The sequence below is a fragment of the Mirounga angustirostris genome, unplaced genomic scaffold (assembly GCF_029215605.1).
Source record: "Mirounga angustirostris isolate CCGP_5_RB_7025 unplaced genomic scaffold, mMirAng1.0.hap1 SCAF_17, whole genome shotgun sequence".
Taxonomy (NCBI): Eukaryota; Metazoa; Chordata; class Mammalia; order Carnivora; family Phocidae; genus Mirounga; species Mirounga angustirostris.
In genome coordinates this window covers 3,350,650-3,372,580 of record NW_026991725.1, presented here as the reverse complement: position 1 = coordinate 3,372,580, position 21,931 = coordinate 3,350,650, and the positions used below count along the sequence as shown (strand labels likewise).

The 21,931-nt window shown below is 37.0% G+C and overlaps 1 protein-coding gene across 1 annotated transcript in view; it reads left to right on the top strand.

The window, feature by feature from the left end:
• The window catches only part of CPD (carboxypeptidase D), an 80,198-nt gene that overhangs the window by 14,143 nt on the left and 44,124 nt on the right, over positions 1–21,931 (top strand). Inside the window, exons 3-7 of the mRNA XM_064583205.1 lie at positions 15,501–15,643; positions 16,192–16,361; positions 17,204–17,553; positions 18,234–18,425; positions 19,937–20,104. Of these exons, the coding sequence (XP_064439275.1) occupies positions 15,501–15,643; positions 16,192–16,361; positions 17,204–17,553; positions 18,234–18,425; positions 19,937–20,104 (1,023 nt within the window). The remainder of the gene's footprint in view (positions 1–15,500; positions 15,644–16,191; positions 16,362–17,203; positions 17,554–18,233; positions 18,426–19,936; positions 20,105–21,931) is intronic.

Sequence of the window (21,931 nt, the reverse complement as noted above, 5' to 3'; positions counted from 1 at the left end):
AATAAAAAAATAAATAGCTGAATCAAACCTATAAGTACAGAGAACAAACCGATGTTTGCCAGAGGGGAGGGGGTGGAGGCTTGGGCAAAGTCGGTGAAGGGGAGTGGGCAATACAGGCTTCCAGTTATGGAATGAAGAAGTCAAGGGAGTAAAATACGCAGCAGAAGGACTGAAGTCAATGATATCATAATAGTGATGTGTTGGGATAGGTGGCAGCTACACTTGCCGTGAACATGGCATAGTGTATGAACTTGATGAATCACTGTGTTGTACACCTGAAGCTAAGGTAACATTGTGTATTAACTATACTCAAATAAATAAAAAGCAAACAAACGCAGGGTATTATGGATTAATCATATGATGCCAGAAAATTGTAATCTATTTAAAACAAAGAATCAAATGGACAGTGCAGAACTGAAAAAAATGCAATATCTGAAATTAAGAATAGACAAATCCATAAATACAGTAGGAGATTTTAAACATGTCTCAGTATTTGTTAGATCACAAAGACAAAAATATCAGTAAGGACACAGTAGAATTAAATAACATAAATAAACCAACCTGACTAATGAACATATACAGAATATTGTCCTCGTATCTAATTTTCCTGCAGTCTTCAGTAATTTGAAGTAGAGAGGAAAGTATACTTATGGAAGATGTGTCTGGTTTTATTAGTGTTTGTATTACTTTGTTTTTAGAATTATATATTACAAGCAAAGTAGCAAACTTACAGAAACCTAAAGCATTCTTATACCTTTGCTTGTTTCACATATTAATGGGATCAAGTCTAAACTTAATAGCATGACACTAAAGGTCTCAGAGTCTGACTCAACCCTACGTTTCTGGTCTTCTCTCCTACTTCTCCCCTGTCATTGAACTACTTGTCCTTTCCCCAAAACGTGAACCTTGGGCTATTTTCTGGGATGCTTTTCTCCAGTTCCACGTAGTGGAAGCTCTAGGGTCACTGTCACTGTCTTACCTTCCTAGAGCTTTTTTTTTTTTTAAGATTTTATTTATTTATTTGACCAAGAGAGACACAGGCGAGAGAGGGAACACAAGCAGGGGGAGTGGGAGAGGGAGAAGCAGGCTTCCCACGGAGCAGGGAGCCCGATGCAGGGCTCGATCCCAGGACCCTGGGATCATGATGAGCCGAAGGCAGATGCTTAACGACTGAGCCACCTAGGCGCCCTCCTAGAGCTTTTTTTGATACCATCAATATGATGCTTGTCCAGTTATGTTGTTCATAGTTTTTTGTGTCTCCTGCTAGAGTGTGAATTATTTGATCATAAGGACAGTGTGGTACTATTCATTTGGAGTTATCTTTATACAAAATGTATTGGCAGGGAAAGAGTGCTAGAGGAAGAGAGACTAGGGAGGTGTTTACAGTTCTTTGGAGCAAGGTTTTTTTTTTTTTTTTTTTGGAGATAAGGGCTTTATCTAGAGGAATGCTGTGGGAATAAAGAGGGAGTATGAGATACAAGAAATTGTGCAAAAAGAACTGCAGGATTGATCATCCATTAGATGGTAGAACAGAGTGTCAAAAAGAGGATCCAAAGGTATAACTTGGAGGTTTTGAGCCTGGAAAAGTGATTGAACCTGGGAAAACTAATTGGAGGAGTATGTGTGTGTGTTCGTGTTCTCTTCAGGTGATAGAGGAGTGAAGATCGGGGATGGTACTTGATGCACTAGTTACAAGTACCCAGTGGGCAGTTGGGAAATAGGCTCTGAAAATTAGGAGAGAAGTCAGGATGATAAAGAGATTTAGCAGTTTTGAGATGTGGAAAGCGTATGGCAGCGTATATGATTTTGAAAATTGAATTGATACTGTGTCCTGGCATAATTTAATTGCTTAGAGCTGGAGCCAGAAATTCGATTAGAATATATATGTATAATAGAATACATAGGGCGCCTGGGTGACTCAGTCGGTTAAGCGTCCACCTTCGTCTCGGGTCGTGATCCCAGGGTCCTGGGATCGAGCCCCACATCGGGCTCCCTGCTCAGCGGGGAGCCTGCTTCTCCTTCTCTTGCTCCCCCTGCTTGTGCGCGCGCGTGCGCTCTCTCTCTCCCTCTGATAGATAAATAAATAAATAAATAAATAAATAAATAAATAAATAAAATATTTTTTAAAAAATAGAGTACATATATAAATGAACAGATGGGTGGGGTTTGGGTTGTTGTTGTTTTTTTTTTTTTAACCTCTAAAGTGAATGTACTCCTGGCATTTGCACCGGGATGTTTTCTTTAAGGAATGCTGGAAGTTCAGATATTAATTCTCGGTCCATTGTTCATGTTTAAGAATACTATTGATAATCAAATGTGCATTAGTAAAGTGCTTTGGTCTTATGTGATCTTGTATATTAAGGAGGTGCTTGGACCTCTTCCTTTTTCTCTGTTTTAATCTGAGTGCTGCCTAATTTGAAAGGAAAGCAAAAGGTAAAACGGTTCTCAAACAGAATATTTGCTTCTACTCGAGTCATGAGTTTGCTTTAGTAAACTAAAATATAGCCTTTAGGAGCAGCGAAGTTGTATATTTTGTAATGTGATAGACTTACATGAAGGTTGAGAACCAACCATTAATCACTACTTTAGGCTTTGGTACCTTAAATCTTCAGATCTGAGGTCTAGATATTAGATGTGCTTTTTTTTCTTTTCTTTTTTCTTTTTTCTTTTTTCTGTTTAACTCAGGTGGTAGAGAATGGGAAAGTACTTTAAAAAAAGGAAAATGCAGTTCAAAGAGCTGTGTGAGAGATCATGTTGACCAACTTGAACAAAACTGAAAATAGATGCAGGACTGTGTAATTTAGTTTAACTTTGTAGAACCATATCATTAGCAAATATATATTCAGTGGGAGTGGTGAAGGAAATAGATAAAGTTGCTGAGAATACAAAGACCAAATTCAGTTAAGATTTGCTCGAAGTAAACTTGAATTTAAAGACCTGGAATATGGGGAATTTTTTTAAAGGGCAACCTCGGTTTTTTTCTATTCATTTGACCCAGATGTCCCACTTAAAATTTTTTATGAGCACTATGCTCATTAGCTTTTAAAAATATCTCAGGGAGTACAAAATTATCACTTAAAACTCACTTATTATCTATAAATAAATTGTTCACAAATGTCAAAATTGTGAGAACTTCTCACTAGTCCCTGTATTTTTTTTTTTTTTTTTAAGATTTTATTTATTTGCCAGAGGGAGAGAGAAAGAGCACAAGCAGGGGGAGTGGCAGACAGACGGAGAAGCAGGCTCCCTGCTGAGCGAGGAGCCCCATGTGAGACTCAGTGCCAGGACCCTGGGATCATGACCTGAGCTGAAGGCAGATGCTTAACCAACTGAGCCACCCAGGTGTCCCTGAAGTAGTTTTGTTTTTATTTTTGTTTTTTAAAGATTTACTTATTTGTCAGACAGAGAGAGAGACAGCACACACAAGCAGGGGGAGTGGCAGGCAGAGGGAGAAGTGGGCTCCCTAATGAGCAAGGTGGGGACTTGATCCCAGGACCCTGGGATCATGACCTGAGCTGAAGGCAGACACTTAACAGACTGAACCACCCAGGAGTCCCTACTTTGAAGTAGTTTTATTAAAGAAATAGCAGTAAGCTCCAAATTTGAATCTACAGTGGAAATTGCCTATCTATATTCCTATACTCCAAAATGTTTTTCCTATAAAATTTCCTAATATGTTGCGATTTTTTTCTGTAAAAAATTTATAGGGTTCTTATATAATACAGTTTGATACTTTATAGTTTGGCCTACTAAGGCAAGTTAAAATAAACTTGGTATGTTTAATTCTTAACACTGAAACATTGATTTTTTTTTTTCTATTGACTTTCTGCTTGAGAGGTAAGAGTGAGTCATTCATTAGTTCCCTGTTTTTGAATGAAGCGTTCCTCTCCTCCCCCGACAAAGCTAGATCTCTATAGTGAAAACAGTAATAGGGACTGGTTCCATGATAAGGATGAATTGAGTGTCCTGAAGCATATGAAAATTTGCTGTTAGACAAGTGAAGGAGTTTAATGGGTATGAGTAGGTCCTTTTATCAGATTTAGCCACCCATAATAATTACTGTTGATCACAATTTGTTGTATTACTGGACAGATTCCTAATGGTTACATTTTTAGTCTTGTTTTTGATGCTGCTAAAGGAATGAAAGCATTATAGGTTTCATAGTACATTGCATTCAGTTTTTTCTGAACAAAGAAAACTTTGGATTGGTAGGTAGCATTTTTTTTTTTAAGTTTTTTTTAGTTTAATCTCTACAACATGGGGCTCGAACTTACGACCCGAGATCAAGAGTTGTACACTCTTCTGACTGAGCCAGCCAGACACCCAGGTAGGTAGGTTTTTTTTTTTTTTTAAAGATTTTATTTATTTATTTGACGGAGGGACACAGCGAGAGAGGGAACACAAGCAAGGGGAGTGGGAGAGGGAGAAGCAGGCTCCCTGCAGAGTAGGGAGCCTGATGTGGGACTCGATCCCAGGACCCTGGGATCATGACCTGAGCCGAAGGCAGTCGCTTAACCGACTGAGCCACCCAGGCGCCTGGTAGGTAGGTTTAAAAGCAAAATTTATACCATTTTTTTTTCTTTGTCAGTTCTCCTTGTGAGTAGAGGAAATAATCTAAATCAGTGGTTTTCAAACTGAGGTATGTGTGTGGAGAAGGAAGAGACCTGTTCCGATAACTTTAAGGAAATAAATTTCCAGGTCTTCCATACCTACTCTTTCCTAAAATTGGTTGGCCTGAGAGAGATGCTTACTGCGGGGGTTCGATCATATGTCCTCTTTGCCCACTTGACTGAAGATAGGCATAGTTTTCTACCCACCTGAAGCTCACTATGGTATGTTGACTCAGTTTTACAAAATTCCAGGGCACCAAAACAAAAGGGACAATTTTACTTTAACCGTATCATAAAAGCATCACACCAAACTTCTCATTAAAAGGTATTTTTGGGGCACCTGGGTGGCTCAGTCAGTTGAGCTACGGACTCTTGATTTCGGTTCAGGTCATGATCTCAGGGTCATGAGATTAAGCCCCACATTGGCTCTGCATTCAGCGGGGTGTCTGCTTGGGATTCTCTCTCCGTCTCTCTCTGCCCCTCCCCCCATAATAAATAAATAAATATTTTTTAAAAAACATATTTTCAGGGGCGCCTGGGTGGCTCAGTCGTTAAGCGTCTGGCTTTGGCTCAGGTCATGATCCCAGGGTCCTGGGATCAAGTCCTGCATCAGGTTCACTGCTCAGTGGGGAGTCTGCTTCTCCCTCTGCTTTTGCCCTCCCCCCTGCTTGTGCTCTCTCTCTTATGCTCTCTCTCTCAAATAAATAAATAAAATCTTTAAAATAAATAAATATATTTTCAGTAACTATTACCTGTTTATTAAAATTTATAATTTTGCCTTTCTGATAAATTTTATGCCAGTAGTTATTGTAATAATTCAATCTAAAAGACAAAAATTAGTACTTAGGGCATTAGAAATTGAAAATTAAGGAAAATTTAAGTATGTATACATACATACTATAGTTTGAAGTGATACAGGATGATCAGTGTAAGACTTTGAACCATATAAGTATATCATGTTCAAATAACAATCTGTGGATGAAGCGGAATAGAAATATAAGTTCAAGTAGAAAAACGGAAGATGTAAAATTCCTATTGTTAAAGAAGAGTATATGTTCACACAAGTTTTAAATAGATGCTTCCAGGAATTAAATCTATATTTTTATTTATTTGGGTACATCTAAAATAATAATGTAAAAGTTTTATTTAAAAGTATAAAAATTATACCATCCAGGAAATTACACTGTTTGCAACTATTTAAACTTAAGATGAAAACTTTTAGATACCAACTTAAAAATATGTAAAGCACTGCATAATTTTTCAAAAATTATTTTAGTATGAATAAACAAGTTTGAAGGTCATTGGCTTAGATAGCCCCCTGAGAGACTAATGGATAATAGAGACTTGCTTATTTATGATTGTTAATAAGTCAGATAAATAACAGATCCTTTTATACTATTAATAAAGTGCTTTATTGCTTTGAGGCATGCCTGTAATGAATGTTCCACTCCCCAAATTTAAATTTTCCTTAATTGGATAAAGATACTGTTCTGAGGTCTGATATTTAATCCTTTAGTCTGTTTTGAGCCACATGACATCACCTTAAAAAAAGCAAACATATTAACTGAATCTGGAAGTAGCTCAGCTGCCAGTAACATCAGGCTTATCTACAGATTAATGGCTGTTCTGTTAACAGGGAACTGTAGCTTTGTATAGGTAGGTTTTTTTGTTACTGAGGAAAAGATCAAGACAAGATCTAAACCAGCTGCCTAGTTAAGATTACTCATTGACGGGCACCTGGGTGGCTCAGTCGGTTAAACGTCTGCCTTTGGCTCAGGTCATGATCCCGGAGTCCTGGGATCGAGTCCCGCATCAGGCTCCTTGCTCAGCGGAGAGCCTGCTTCTCCCCTGCCTGCCGTTCCCCCTGCCCCCTGCTTGTGCTTGCTCTCTCTCTCTCTCTTGCTCTCTCTGTGTCAAATAAATAAATAAATAAAATCTTTAAAAAAAAAAGATTACTCATTGACATTTAGTATTGGTAAAATAAATGTTAAGTTTAATACAGATAACAAATAATGCCTATTTGTAGCACCTTGCAAAAGAAAATTCTTAAGTTATTCATAACTCAGTTAATATCTTCATTTGCTTCTAGGTTTTTTTAGATGATTAAAAAAAATAATTTCTAAAGTGAAACTTGAAGCTAGTGAATAAAAACTTTCTGATATTCTAGAGTTAGGATAGCTTTTTTAGGGCGCCTGGGTGGCTCAGTTGGTTGGGCGACTGCCTTCGGCTCGGGTCATGATCCCGGAGTCCCTGGATCGAGTCCCACGTCGGGCTCCCTGCTCGTCAGGGAGTCTGCTTCTCCCTCTGACCCTCCCCCCTCTCATGTGCTCTCTCTCATTCTCTCTCACACAAATGGATGAATAAAATCTTTAAAAAAAAAAAAAGGATAGCTTTTTTATATTTTTTTTGTATTGCAATTAAAAGTTTAGTTTGCTACTATTCACATTGGTGGGTTCCTATGAGTTTAGAAATGTAGATTAGGTAGATACCACAACTCATAAGTTGCTTTCTGAGAATAGTTTATTATTATAGACTCAGAGGAAATTTGCTTTACTTTTTTGAGATTTCATTAAGAAAAGGATATTCTGTATATAGCTTTCTATTACTGATTTCTATGTAATTCCATCATGTCAAAGAATATACCTTATATGATTTCAGTTCTTGTACATTTGTTAAGTTTGTTTTACAACCCAGCATGTTGTCTGTCTTGATGAGTGTTCCATTTGTACTTGGAAAGAGTGTGCATGCTGCTCTTGTTTGGTGGGATGTGCTATAAATGTCATTTAGATCTAGTTGATGGTAGACTTGAATCGTAATGTTTTCTTGGTCAATTGAGCCTTTTATCATTATGTAATATCCCTCTTTAACCCTGGTACTTTTCCTTGTTCTCAAGTCTACTTTAGCTGATACCACTATAGCCCCTCCAATTTTGTTTTGTGTTCGCATAGTATATCTTTTTCTCTTCTTTTACTTTTAACTTGCCTATACCATTATATTTAAAGGGAGTTTCTTGGGGCACCTGGGTGGCTCAGTCGGTTAAGCATCTGCCTTCCGCTCGGGTCATGATCCCGGGGTCCTGGGATCAAGCCCCTCATTAGGCTCCCTGCTCAACGGAGAGCCTCCTCCTCCCTCTCCCTCTGCCTGCTGCTCTGCCTACTTGTGCTCTCTCTTTCTCTCTAAATAAAATCTTAAAAAAATAAAGTGAGTTTCTTATAGACAGCATGTAATATGCAATAGTATGAATCAATCTCAGAAGCATTGTGCTGAGTGAAAGTAGCCTCATACAAAAGTCTTTACATTACATGATTTCATTTATATGACATTCTGGGAAAGCAAAAATATAGGCAAAGGAATTAGGTTAGTGGTTGCCCAGAGCCTGGGAGCTGGGGGAAAGGAACTTCCTGGGATGACACAAATGTTCTGTATCTTGATTGTGGTGGGGCTTATATGAATGTACACATTATACTATATACTTAAAAGGGATGACTTTTACAATATATAAACTATGACTCAATAAAACCGCATGTTGGTTAGAGAGATTGTCAGAATTGTTTTGAATCAGTTAACTCATACTTGAGTATAGGGGAACTGAGAAACTCTGTCTGTTTCAAAGAAGAATAAAGTTTAAAGTATCATGCAAAAAGATATATCTTTATATGCTGTTTTATAACCTTTTTTGTTATTATATGGTAAATATCATGCCCATAAATGTGTGTCCACAATACCTTAAATAGTTGCACAGTAGCCCATTTTATATAATTATAAACTGATCCCCCATTTTTGGATAGTCAGGTTGTTTCCAGTTTTATTCTCCTTCAATTTAAACACTGTAGTCCTCATCTTTGTAGCTATTATCTTGGAATAAATTCCTGGAAAAGAAATTTCTCTGTTAAGGTCATGCCAAAGATTTTATACCCATAATTATTAAATTATTACCCAGGAGTGTTCTATACTCCCTTATTTTATGTTTTTTTCCTTAGTCTCTTTTTAAAATTTTTAAGGTAGTTTTTTGATCAACAAATATTTTACAGTTGTTACTAGTTAAATCTATCATTTTTTTCCTTTTATGCTTTCATACTACTTTGCTATCAAACTTAGAAAGGTTCTCCTCAAAAAAAAAAAAAAGAAAAGAAAAGAAAAAGAAAGATTCTCCTCATCCTGAGAGTACAAAAATATTTATGTTGGCTTCCAGTTTTGCTTACGGTTTCATTTTTACATCAAATTCCATATGGATTTAAGAGTTTATTTGGTATGATATGAGGTAAAGCTCACCTGTATTTTTTGTCACATAGTTAACCAGTTGTTCATGTAACAATTACTGACTAATTCATTCCCCCTTGGTCTTAAATGTGTCTTTAATCATATTGCAAATGCTTTTATTTCTGTGCTTTCTACTTTGTTCTGTTGGTCTGTTTATTTTGATAAACTGCTTTAGTAAGTACAGTTTTAAGACATTTTAATATGTGGCAATTCAAGTCCCTGTTGTCATTCTTATTTTTTAATGTTTTCTTGGATATTCTCACCCATTTGTTTTTCCAAATTCTAGATCATTTTGTCCAGTTCCAATAAAAATCTGTTTTTCTGAGTAGTATTTGTAAATTAATTTCAGGGAAATTTAATATTTTTATAAGCCTCCTATCTAGAGGCATGAAATCTACATCCCTCAGTAAAATTTAATAATGTTAATTTATATTAGGCATTTTATTACATTTAATCCTACATGTGTTATAGGTTTTGTTGCTGAGATCTTTTTTTCTGTTACGTTTTCTGATTATTGGTGAAATATGGGGAAGGAATTAGTTTTTGTATTTTTTTTTTTTTAAGATTTCATTTATTTATTTGACAGAGAGAGACACAGCGAGAGAGGGAACACAAGCAGGGGGAGTGGGAGAGGGAGAAGCAGGCTTCCCGCGGAGCAGGGAGCCCGATGCGGGGCTCGATCCCAGGACCCTGAGATCATGATCCAGGCCAAAGGCAGCCGCCTAACAACTGAGCCACCCAGGCGCCCCTGTATTGTTTTTCTGTAGTGTAGTCATCCTTTTATTTCCAATATTTACATGGCTTTCTGTTAAATAGGGTCTTATCAAAGGAAAATTTGGGGACTATATGTCAAGATTTAATGAAGATTTTATATTTCCACTAGATTCTATGCTGTGAAGCTATAATTAACTCCACAAAGATGTGTTACAGTTAGGTACACTATTCACTGTAATATTTCCTCAAATCTATAGGACCTACAAAAAGAGTTTTGTCTCCATGAATCTGACTTTCAGTTTTAGATTGTTTCTAAAGTTATATGATAAAAAAAAAAGTCGCTACAGTGAGTGATCTGTGGGACTAGAGGCCACTGAATGTAATTTCTTCTCTTAAAGTCTTATTTTCAAAGACTTCTTCCTTTCTACCCCCACCCTGGGAATATATTTCTATGTGTCATTGATTGGCACTGGCTAGTTACAGTACTATTAAAGTTAAGTCTAAAAAGTGGATTAGATAATATTCCAAAATATTACTGTAAACTTGGTCTTCTTGTTGCTCTTAGCTAGTGTTTCTTAAATTGCCACTGAAGTAAGACAATTAAGGGACAGACAAAAGAATGCCAGGACTCAGGCCTGGTGATTATAGTGTTGTAAGTAGTCTCCTTCACTGCCTTCTGGCATAATTAAAGTATGAGTTGGCCATGTTTGCAATTTAACACAGCTATTAAGTTTTACATATGCAAAAAAAATATTAGCTCATACTTGCATTGCTCTGAAATTATTATTTTTATGTGTTCTGTATTTTCCTTCCTCACCAAGACTCTAGACTATGAATGAAGGTATGTCTCTTATTTATAAATCCCTATAATCTTAGTATAATGTCTTAAACACAATGACCATTATACTATGACTAATACAGTAGTAAAAATTGGAAAAGACTAATAAATATTATATATGATGAACAGTATGTGTATGTCCACATGTGTACATACAAGTGAGAGTTAACCAAAGATGATCATAGATGCCAGACCCAAAGTGAGTACCAAGATGCTGGACAATAAGAGAAAGCCAAAAGATGGATACCTTGCCTTCTAAGAAGAATGTTAAGACCAAGTTACTGGGCTTGTGGTGATTAGAGAATGCATATATTCTGGGAAGACAAAGTCTTTGACATCTCTATATAGATGTTCAGTGGGCATCTCAAATTTAATACATTCAAAACAGAAATCTTAATTACCTACTTAGTTTCATTCTTTCAACAGATATTTACTGAAGGACTCCTGTGTGCCAGATACTGTTCTGGTGCTTGGACTATCCATCAGTGGGTATAACAAATATCTCTGCCCCTGTGTTGCTTATAATCTAGCAGAGAGAAATAGGCAGTAAATAATAAACTTAGGTAAATTGTTAAGTACTGTAGAAAAAAGAAAAAGTACAAAAGGGTGAGTGGAATTGTGAGTGTTGGTGGGATGGGCTTGAGGATAATGGTGGGGAGAAGCAAGTAGCAACTTTAAGTGGGGAAGTCAAGTTGAAATTGGAGCAAAGAGCTGGAGGTGAGGGAATTAGTCAAGCAGGGATATCTGGGAGAAGGGCATACGAGGCAAAGGAGTAGCTAGAGCAAAGATCCAAAGTCAGGAGGTACCCAGTGTATCCAGTGAACTGCAGGGAGGTCATGTGGCAGATGCAGAGCCAGTGATGGAGAGAGTATGAAAGAAGGTTAAAGGGGGGGAGGGAAATGGTAGAAGACAAATCACGTAGGGCCTTAGGCCACTCTAAAGACTTTGGCTTTTAGTCTGAGTGAAAAAGAGAGTCATCATACAGAAGAGTAACATCTGACTTACATTTTAGCAGAATTAATCTGGCATCTCTGTTGAAAAAAGAATATAGAAGGGCAAGGGCAGGTACAGGGAGAACTGTTAAGAGTGATTGAAGAAATCCAGGCAGAGAAAGATGGTGGCTTGTACGAGGGCAGCGGCCATGGAGGTGAGGAGAAATCTTTGGATTCTGGATTTTGAAGTTAGAGCTACCATGATTTTCTGATGCTTTAGATTGGGATGTGACTCCAAAGGCTTTTGGCCTGAGCAGCTGTAAGGATGGAAGTGCCATCAGCCATGATAGGAGAGACTGCAGGTGGAGCAGGTTCAGAGAAGATGAAGATATGTTAAGTTTGTGATATTCAAGTAGAGATGTTGAATAGACAATCGGATGTACAAGTCTGGAGTCTGGGAAAGAGGTCTAGGCTAGAGATAGAAATTTGAGAGTTGTCAGCCTGTAGATAATATTTAAACCATGAGACATCAAGGGAATAAGTAAGAGAAGAGGACCAAAGACAGAGCTTAGGCATGTCATAGCTTCTTCCTTTGTTCTCCTTTTAGATAGTTAATGGCACTACTATCTCCCTAGTTTCTCTAGCCAAAAATCTGGAAGTCATCCTTGATTCTGTATAAACAAACCCTTTCTAAATCCAAATCTACCTGCTTCATGTCCAATACTAACCTAGTCCAAGCCATCACTTTCTTCTGATTCTTCACTCTGCTTCACTTTTACCCCCCACCCCCAGTCATTCTCCACCCAGCAGTTAGAATGATCTTTTAAAAAGGCAATTCATGGGGCACCTGGGTGGCTCAGTTGGTTAAGTGTCCAACTTTTGATATCAGCTCAGGTCTTGGTCTCAGGGTCATGAGTTCAAGCCCTGCATTGGGCTCCATGTTGGGCGTGGAGCCTACTTTTTTTTTTTTTTTTTTAAAGGCAATTCAGATCATATCACACTTTTGTTCAAAAACCTCCAATGTCCTGGGTAGCAAGGGAAGCAATCAACAGAGTAAAAAAGCAGTCTATGGAAAATATTTGTGAACCATATATCTGATAAAGGGTTAATATTTAGAATATATAAAAAACTCCTACAACTCAAAAACAAACAAACAAAAAACCCACAAGTAATCTGATTAAAAATGGGCAAAGGACTTGACTAGACATTTCTTCAAAGAAAATATACAAATGGCCAACAAGTATATGAAAAGATACTCAATATCACTAATCACCAGTGAAAAGCAAATCATAACCTCAATGACTTATCACCTTATACTCCTTTAGGGTTGGTCATTATCAAAAAACAAAACAAAACAAAATAGCAAGTGTTGGTAAGGATATGGAGAATTTGGAACCCCTTGCCTGGTTGGTGGGAATATAAAAATAGTGCAGCTGCTATAGGAAACAGTATGGAGCTTCCTCATTAGAAATAGAATTACCATATGATTCAGCAATCCTGCTTCTAACTACATATACAAAAGAATTGAAGCAGGATCTTAAAAAGATATTTGCACACCCATGTTCACTGCAGCATTATTTACAGTTGCCAAGAGACAACCTAAATGTCCACTGACACCTGGATAAAGAAAATGTGGTACACATGTACAGTGGAATATTATTCCGCCCAAAAAGGGAAGAAACCACATCTGATAAAGGACTGTTATCTAAAATACATGAAGAACTCTTAATTAAAACTCAACAATAAAAAAAATAACCTGATTAAAAAGTGGGCCAGAGACCTTAACAGACACCTTACCAAGGAAGTTATACAGGTGGCAGGGGCGCCTGGGTGGCTCAGTCAGTTAAGCATCTGACTCCTGATTTTGGCTCAGGTCATGACCTCAGGGTTATGGGATTGAGCCCCACGTTGGGCTCTGCGCTCAGTGCAGAGTCTGCTTGTCCCTAGCCCTCTGCTCCTCCATCCACTTGATCTCTCTCTCTCTCAAATTAATAAATAAAATCTTTAAATAAAAAGAGTTATACAAGTGGCAAATAAACATGAAAAGATATGGGGAGCCTGGATGGCTCAGTCAGTTAAGCATCTGCCTTCGGTTTAGGTTGTGATCCAGGGTCCTGAATGGAGCCCTGCTTTGCATCGGGCTCCCTGCTCAGCAGGGAGTCTGCTTCTCCCTGTGCCCCTCCCCCCAGTCGTGTGGGCTCTCTCTCTGTCTCAAGTGAATCAATAAAGTTTTCAAAAAAGAAAGAAAAGATGCTCCACATTGCATGTCATCAGGGAAATGCAAATTAAAGCAACAAGTTACCACTTCCCACCTACCAGAAGGGCCAAAATCCAGAACACTGACAACAAATACTGACAAAGACATGAAGCAACAAGAACTCTCTTTCACTGGTGATAGGGGAAGGCAAAATGCTACAACCACTTTGGAAAACAGCTTGGTGGTTTCTTAAAAAACCGAACATACTCTTACTATATGATCCAGCAACTATGCTCCTTGGTATTTACCCAAAGGAGTTGAAAACTTATGTCCACACAAAAATCTGTATACAGATGTTTATAGTGCCTTAATTCATAATTGTCAAAACTTGGAAGCAACCAACGCATCCTTCAGTAGGTAAACAGGTAAAATAAACTGTGGTACATCCAGACAATGGCATATCATTCAGCACTAAAAAGAAAACTATCAAGTCATAAAAAGACATGGAGGAACTTTAAATGCCTATTACTAAATGAAAGAAACCAATCTGAAAAGGCTATATACTGTGAGATTCCAACTATATGACATTCTGGAAAAGGCCAAGCCATATGGAAATAGTAAAAAGATTAGTGGTTGCCGGGCGCCTGGGTGGCTCAGTTGGTTAAGCGGCTGCCTTCGGCTCAGGTCATGGTCCTGGAGTCCCGGGATCAAGTCCCACATCGGGCTCCCTGCTCAGCAGGGAGTCTGCTTCACCCTCTGACCCTCCTCCCTCTCATGCTCTCTGTCTCTCAATCTCTCTCTCACAAATAAATAAAATCTTAAAAAATTAAAAAAAAAAAAAAGATTAGTGGTTGCCAAAGGTTAGGGAGGGGGAGGGGTTAATAGGTGGGGCACAATGGATTTTTAGGGCAGTGAAACTACTCTATATGATACTGTAATGGTAGAAACATGTCACTATACATTTGTCAAAACCCATAGGATATACAATACCAAGAGTGAACCCTAATGTAATTTGTGGACTTTGGGTGGTAAGAACATGTCAATAATGTAGGTTCATCAGTTATAACAAATGTACCACTTTGGTGCAGATGTTGATAATGAGGGAGCCCATGCTTGTTTAGGGACAGGGGATAAATGTACCTTCTCAATTTTGCTATGAACCTAAAATTGCCTTAAAAAATAAAGTCTATTAAAAAAATCAAGTGACAGGAATGATAAGGTAATAAGCTTTCTACAGAATGAGTATGTGGGCTTATATGGGTGTAGAAGTGGTGAAGGTAGTCGGCTGTGGAGGCTTACTCCCCTTTTTACTTTCCTCTTCCATTGAACACATTTTGAAAGGGTTTGTTGTGTCTCACCTTCTCCCCCCTCCCCCATTTGTGTAACTGCACCACCCTATGTTTGGCCTTTCTTTTTTCTCTTGCCACCTTCTTGAAAAGGGAAATACAGTTAGAATAGTAGGCACTTAATAATGCTTTGGCATGAACATCCTTCACAACTTTAAGATCATGTGTACCTTTCATGCTCATGCTGTCAAAAATCTTAACCTCTCTCTCTGTATCCTACTTCTCACATAAAATGGGTGAAATAATACCTACCTTATACACTTGCTGTAAAGATTAAATGTTAATACTCTCAAAGCTCGTAGGACAGGTCTGGCATATGGCAAACACCCAAATGTAAAGCTGTTATCATTATTACTGTTGTTATTAACTGATGTGTTTGTGCTCTTCATAATTGTTCATCCTATCAGTCAAATACATTTCCTTTATGTATATTCCTTTTCAGTGTATATTCCTTTAACCTTCCTTCTTAGTCTGCTCTGTAATCCAAGAGCCTTCCCCAATTTCAAACAATGTTATGAAAAGAAAATTTATAGATGCAGAGATGGCTCATTTAATTTTTTTGGTCTTTCTGAGAGTAAACTTATTTTTTCCTTTATGTTACAGGTGGTATGCAAGATTACAATTATGTATGGGCCAACTGTTTTGAGATCACATTAGAGCTATCTTGTTGCAAGTACCCACCTGCTTCGCAGCTTCGACAAGAATGGGAGAACAATCGTGAGTCTTTGATCACATTGATTGAAAAGGTAAAAGTAGCTGACTGGAAGGTTGGGGAATAGAAATAGCGGATAATATAAGGGAGAAATTCAGTTGCATTGGAATAACAATCCTTAACAGTTCTCTTCCTCTGGAGGGCTTTCTCTGATTGTCTTAGAACATTATAGACTGAAATAATCAGCCAAACTTGTACTGTCAGGTTCTTACAATGTCATGTGATCATATTTGCTAGAGAGCCTTTGACCACTATATGAACCATGGACATCAGTTTAATTTAAATATCAGACAGGGTAATATATGATTGAATATACCAGAAATTATTACTTAATGAGAAATTATTACTTGTTGAGAAAATTAGAAGTCTGGTTTGGAGGAGAGGGAATTTCAAAAGCATATTACTAGTCTACATGTCAGACACATATGACCAAGTTTAAGAGTCAGTATTTTTTGTCTATATTTTATTTTCACTTGGAGCATAGGAAAATAGAGAAGCAACCTTTTTTTTTTTTTTTTTTTAAGCAGTTCTAGCATCAATGAAGAGAGGTTATGCAGTCTACTTTGATTCATGTTTTTTTAGGTTCACATTGGAGTTAAAGGATTTGTTAAAGATTCAGTCACGGGATCTGGTTTAGAGAACGCAACCATCTCAGTGGCTGGTATTAATCATAATATCATAACAGGCAGATTTGGTGATTTCCACAGATTACTTGTTCCTGGAACTTACAACATTACAGCTGTTTCAACTGGGTAAGAATTTAGAATCTAAAAATATCAAGCCTCTATTTATAGCTAAGACAGAAATACAGTCTAGGAAATGTTATTTACTGTATCTGGCTTTTATTTTTCCTTGTATTCTGATTTTTCCCTTTTATAGTGAAAAAATAGTATTGTGGAGTCTTTTGTAACATAGTCTAACAGTATAACTGGATATGAAGCATAATTGTAAAATTGTGAGGAAGGACAGTTTCAAACACTTAAAAAGATGGTCAGCTGTGTAAAGCATTGCCTCAAAGCTAATTGAGTACAGAGTAGAAGAAACTCGGAGCTCTGGGAAAGACATTTTAAAAAGTTGTCTTAACATCAGCTTTCTAATATATGAAATGAGTGGTTTCTCACCTCCCCGGACTCCTTTCTGGAAGCTCAGTTTGCTAAGGATTTAATTGAAAATGTTTCATTTAATTTTGAACTTTCCTATTTACGAAAGTAGTTGGAATGTAAGTTTGAAAAAGCACAGCCAAGAATTGGACGGTTTATCCCTTCTTTGAGTATTGTAGCAATGGTTACAGTGGGTTAATGACCTCCATCTTTCATATTACTCTTTCCTTTGCATGTAGTTTTTGGTAAGCATTCTAATGTGTGGAACTGAGATGAGGGTGAGAGAAATAGTTCTTTAAAGACTTAATCTGGGATTCTCTGAGATCATATCCTAAAAGTCTTGAGTTTACCCATTTATCTTTATTTAGTTTGAGTTTTGATAGACCACTAAGTGTAAGAGTATGAAAAGGCTATTGTGCTTTTATAATGTTAAAGCTATTGTGTGTTTGAATCTAACTCCAAGCCACCTACTTTTTCAAAAAAATTTTTTTCAGGTATATGCCACTGACAATTAATAATATAATAGTGAAAGAAGGACCAGCCACAAAGGTGAATTTTTCCCTTCGGCCAACCGTGGCTTCCGTAATCCCTGACACAACTGAGGTGGTAGTAACTGTTAGCACAGTTGCTCTGCTTAATAATCTTCCTGGAACACAATCCTTCCACCAGCCAATTCAGCCCAAGGACTTTCACCACCACCATTTCCCGGATATGGAAATCTTCTTGAGAAGGTTTGCCAATGAATATCCTAACATCACCCGGCTTTATTCATTAGGAAAATCAGTGGAGTCAAGAGAACTTTATGTAATGGAGATATCTGATAATCCAGGTGTCCATGAACCAGGTAATTAGCATGGTCTTATACAGAATTTCAGTAGTGCCTTTCAGAACTATGTACCATATTTCTGTGTTTCATCTAGAAAAGTCACCTTAAGTATGTATAACTGAAACAAAGAAAATGTAACCAGGGGTGCCTGGGTGGCTCAGTCAGTTAAGCGTCTGCCTTCGGCTCAGGTCATGATCCCAGGGTCCTGGGATCGAGCCCTGCATCTGGCTCCCTGCTCGGCGGGAAGCCTGCTTCTTCCTCTCCCACTCCCCCTGCTTGTGTTCCTGCTCTCGCTATCTCCCTCTCTGTCAAATAAATAAATAAAATCTTTAAAAGAAAAAAAGAAATGTAACCAATCTTTTGCGAGAAAAAAAGGAAATCCATTTAATAATCCATATTAGGCACAGTATTTAATATACTGCATAGATTAGATTTTCTTCTGCTAATAGTATTTTTATTTTCATATTATATGGCATGTGCATATCTGTGTATGTGTGTGTGTGTGTGTGTGCTTTGAGCCTCCTCAGACATACATATTATAAGGAAGCTGCTTTATAAGATACTTTTTCCTGCTTCTTTTGCCAAAAAATATCTTTTGTTAAATTTTTGGTTCAGGGTCTTACATGTTGGGGAAAAAATAGAGTCCATGCTAAAATAAAAAGGAAAAAAACTCTTCCATGCAATTATTTTGTTTACAGGTGAACCAGAATTTAAGTATATTGGAAATATGCATGGAAATGAAGTAGTTGGACGAGAACTGCTATTGAACCTCATGGAATACCTTTGTAAGAACTTTGGAACAGACCCTGAAGTGACAGATTTAGTTCGCAGCACTAGAATTCACCTTATGCCATCCATGAATCCTGATGGGTATGAAAAGGCCCAGGAAGGTAAAGAATAGCTGTCTATTAATGCTTAACCTTTTTGATTATCATATAGCATGATTATTTGGGAGTAGAAGAGAATTTGAACTGGTTGTTTCCTTGGAATTTATTATTTTGTTCTTATATAATTGTTCTGGCTTTCGTATTCTTGTAAGATTGGCTAGTTCATTCAACAGTTATGATATCAAGTTTATATTTAATGGAGTTCTCCACTTTGGTAATGGCTCTTATTTCCTAAAAAAATAATATAAGATTTTAATAAATTTTTCCATTCTACCAATAATTTTAAAGAACTTAATTATTTGATTAATAATAAATTAACAAATAACTTAATAAAATACGTTTAATTATTTTTTTTAAATTACTGTTACATAGTAATTTTGTTAAATTATTGTATTGGGAACACTATCTCATAGGTGAAAACTCAAACCAAATTTCTTTTGAAGCCGGTAACTCTAAATTGACTCCCAGTTGTGCTCCCCATGCATGCATATTATAAACCTGCTGAGTTATTGAGTACCATTTCTCTGCCTCCTCTGGGCCAGCCCACCTCTCCTGGGGCAATATAGTCAGCAGGGTCCGGGGCAACTTGCTTACAGGGGCCACTTTATGCGGAACGCTAGGAATGTGAGAAACTGTTTTTTCCCAAACTGTGGTTCCTTCCAGGCAATCATACCAGTGAGTAGAGTAGGTACCACCATATGAATATGCAACCACATGACTCTCACTGACTGAACACTGAGAGAATCACCTAATGAATGACCAGGTTAATCCATTTTTTATTATTCAGTTTACTTCGCTAAGGACCTTATTCTTTGTCAGCCTCACAAATCCCTCCACCTTCCTCTTTTGAGACCTTTCTGAGAGATAAAACTATTTACTACTACTGAACCCTCCAGTAGGTTTTTCTCATTCACTTGCAAATTTTTCTCATCACTATGATTATAATAGGATTCCCGCTCCTTATTAAAAAGGAGTAAATTTAAATTCAACCCTTTCTTCATCAGGTTAAACTTCCAACTGTGTTCTTGACTGACTACCTTTTTGTGATTACTTTAATGTAAGCATATCACAGTTTTCTTCTTTTCATTTGGTCTATTTCTTTACGATGTTTTAGTGATGTGTATATCAATACAATAGAACCTTCCTCTGATTAGTCATGTCCACTCAACATTGTGATCATGTCATTGTGTATGGATTATTGACAATTGAGCAGTACTTTTTTTTGAGCCAATACTCTAATATAATTTATACAGTTGTTTTTTTTTCCCTTCAAAGTATGAACAGAGGGCAGAAATGAAAGGATAATGGTTTTACCTTTCTGTTCAAAAGATCTGGAAGAGATATACTTTTTTAATGTACAATACCAGAAAATGTGTGTTTTAATCATAATGTGATTAATCATAGTGAAGCCTGATGTGTTCACATTTACCTTTGAGTTAAGATAGCTGAAGTAGTATGTGTTGGATTAAAATGTAAATGAAACATGGCTAAAATTTAAATACTTTATCATACAGGAGATTCAGTAAGTGTAATTGGCAGAAACAACAGCAACAACTTTGACCTGAACCGAAATTTCCCAGACCAGTTCTTTCAGATCACAGATCCTACCCAACCAGAAACTATTGCTGTAATGAGCTGGATGAAGTCCTATCCGTTTGTACTGTCAGCAAACCTGCATGGAGGTAATAGCAACTTGATATTCCAGTAATTATTTCTTGTTGAGAGCATTTGAAAATCCTGGTGGAATGTTATCTGTTTATAGTCTTAGGCTATCTTAAAATGGGTATCCTATTATCGCTTTTACAGCAGACAGTTATAAAGATCTTTTCTCATTGCTTTTTAAGCCAATTTCCTGGCTATTTCCCCCCCTTCCTCTCCCATTCTTCCCCTCCCCTATACTACCTCCCCACTTTCTTCTCCCTCCCTCCCTCCCCCATCTCTCTCTCCCCTTGTCCCTCTCTCCCTCCTCTCCCACCCCCCACACTTAGTTCTTCAAGTGTTTTATATTTATCCTTCACATGTGTTTTATATTTATCCCGCTCACTGGGAATTTGGTAACATACTCTTTGTCATTCAGAAAAATTAAACACTAACAAACTGGAAATCTTTAGTCCTATTCTTCCCTAAGATTTAATACTCTTTTATGTAGGTTTATAAGACATTCTCTTATTTTTTTTCCTTACTATGAATTTAACTGCAGTACAATAGCCTCATTTTCTTGTGGTGTTTGGATTTATATACCTTCATATAATTCAGCAGGAGTTCAAGATTAAAAATCATCACAATGTCCAACTAGGGCTATATGAGTAAGAGTGAAGTGTAAATACCAAAGAGAACTGAAAAGATATGTCTACATGTAAACTTGTACATGAATATTCGTAGTAGCATTATTCATAATAACCTAAAAGTATAAACCCAAATATCCATCAACTGATGATTGGATAAATAAAATGTAGCATACTCATACAATTGACTATTATTCGACCGTGAAAAGCAATGAAGTCCTGATGCATTTTACAACATAAATGAACCTTGAAAATATGCTAAGTGGTAGAAGCCAGTCACCAAAAACCATATATGATTACATTTTATGAAATGTTCAGAATAGGTAAATGCATAGAGATAGATAATAGATTTGTGGTTGCCTCAGGCTATGGTGAATAGTGGTGGGAGGAAATGGGAGTGACTACTAATGGGTATAGGGTTTTCTTTTGGCATGATGAAATGATCTATAATTAGATATGGTTGTACAACCGTGTGAATGTACTAAACAACGTTGAATTATATACTTTAAATGGATGGATGTATGTTATGTGAATTACAGTTGACCCCTGAGCAACATGAGGGTTAAGGGTGCTAGCCCCTGTGCAGTTGAAAATCCATGTATAACTTTTGACTCCCCCCAAACTTAACTACTAAGAGCCCACTGTTGGCCAGAAGCCTTACCGATAACTCAACAGTTGATTAACACATAGTATTTGTATGTTGTATATATTATATACTGTATTCTTAGAATAAAGCAAGCTTGAAAAAAGAAAATTTTATGTTACTAAGAAAATCATTTATAGAAATACATTTCTACATTTCTACAAAATCATTAAGAAATACATTTTAGTACTGTAGTGATAAAAATCTGCATGTAAGTGGATCCATGCAATTCAAGCCCCTGTTGTTCAGGGGTCAGCTGTTCATCCCAGTAAAGCTGTTTTTTAAAAGAAAGAGCACAAGGTATTAGCACCAGGGGTAAGGGAAGTAATTTAGCGTCAGCATATGTTGGAATATCTAATAAAGTATCACAGTTGAGATTTGATGGCATTTAGATTAACCTGCCATTTATTTTATTTTATTTTATTTTATTTTATTTATTTTTTATTTATTCTTTTTACCTGCCACTTTAGAATGACAGTACACACTTATGATGTTTATAATACTAGTTACATTCCAATGAAAATAATTTACAGATTTACACATGTGGTATCAAGACCTTGGCATGGTGGGGGATACATCTT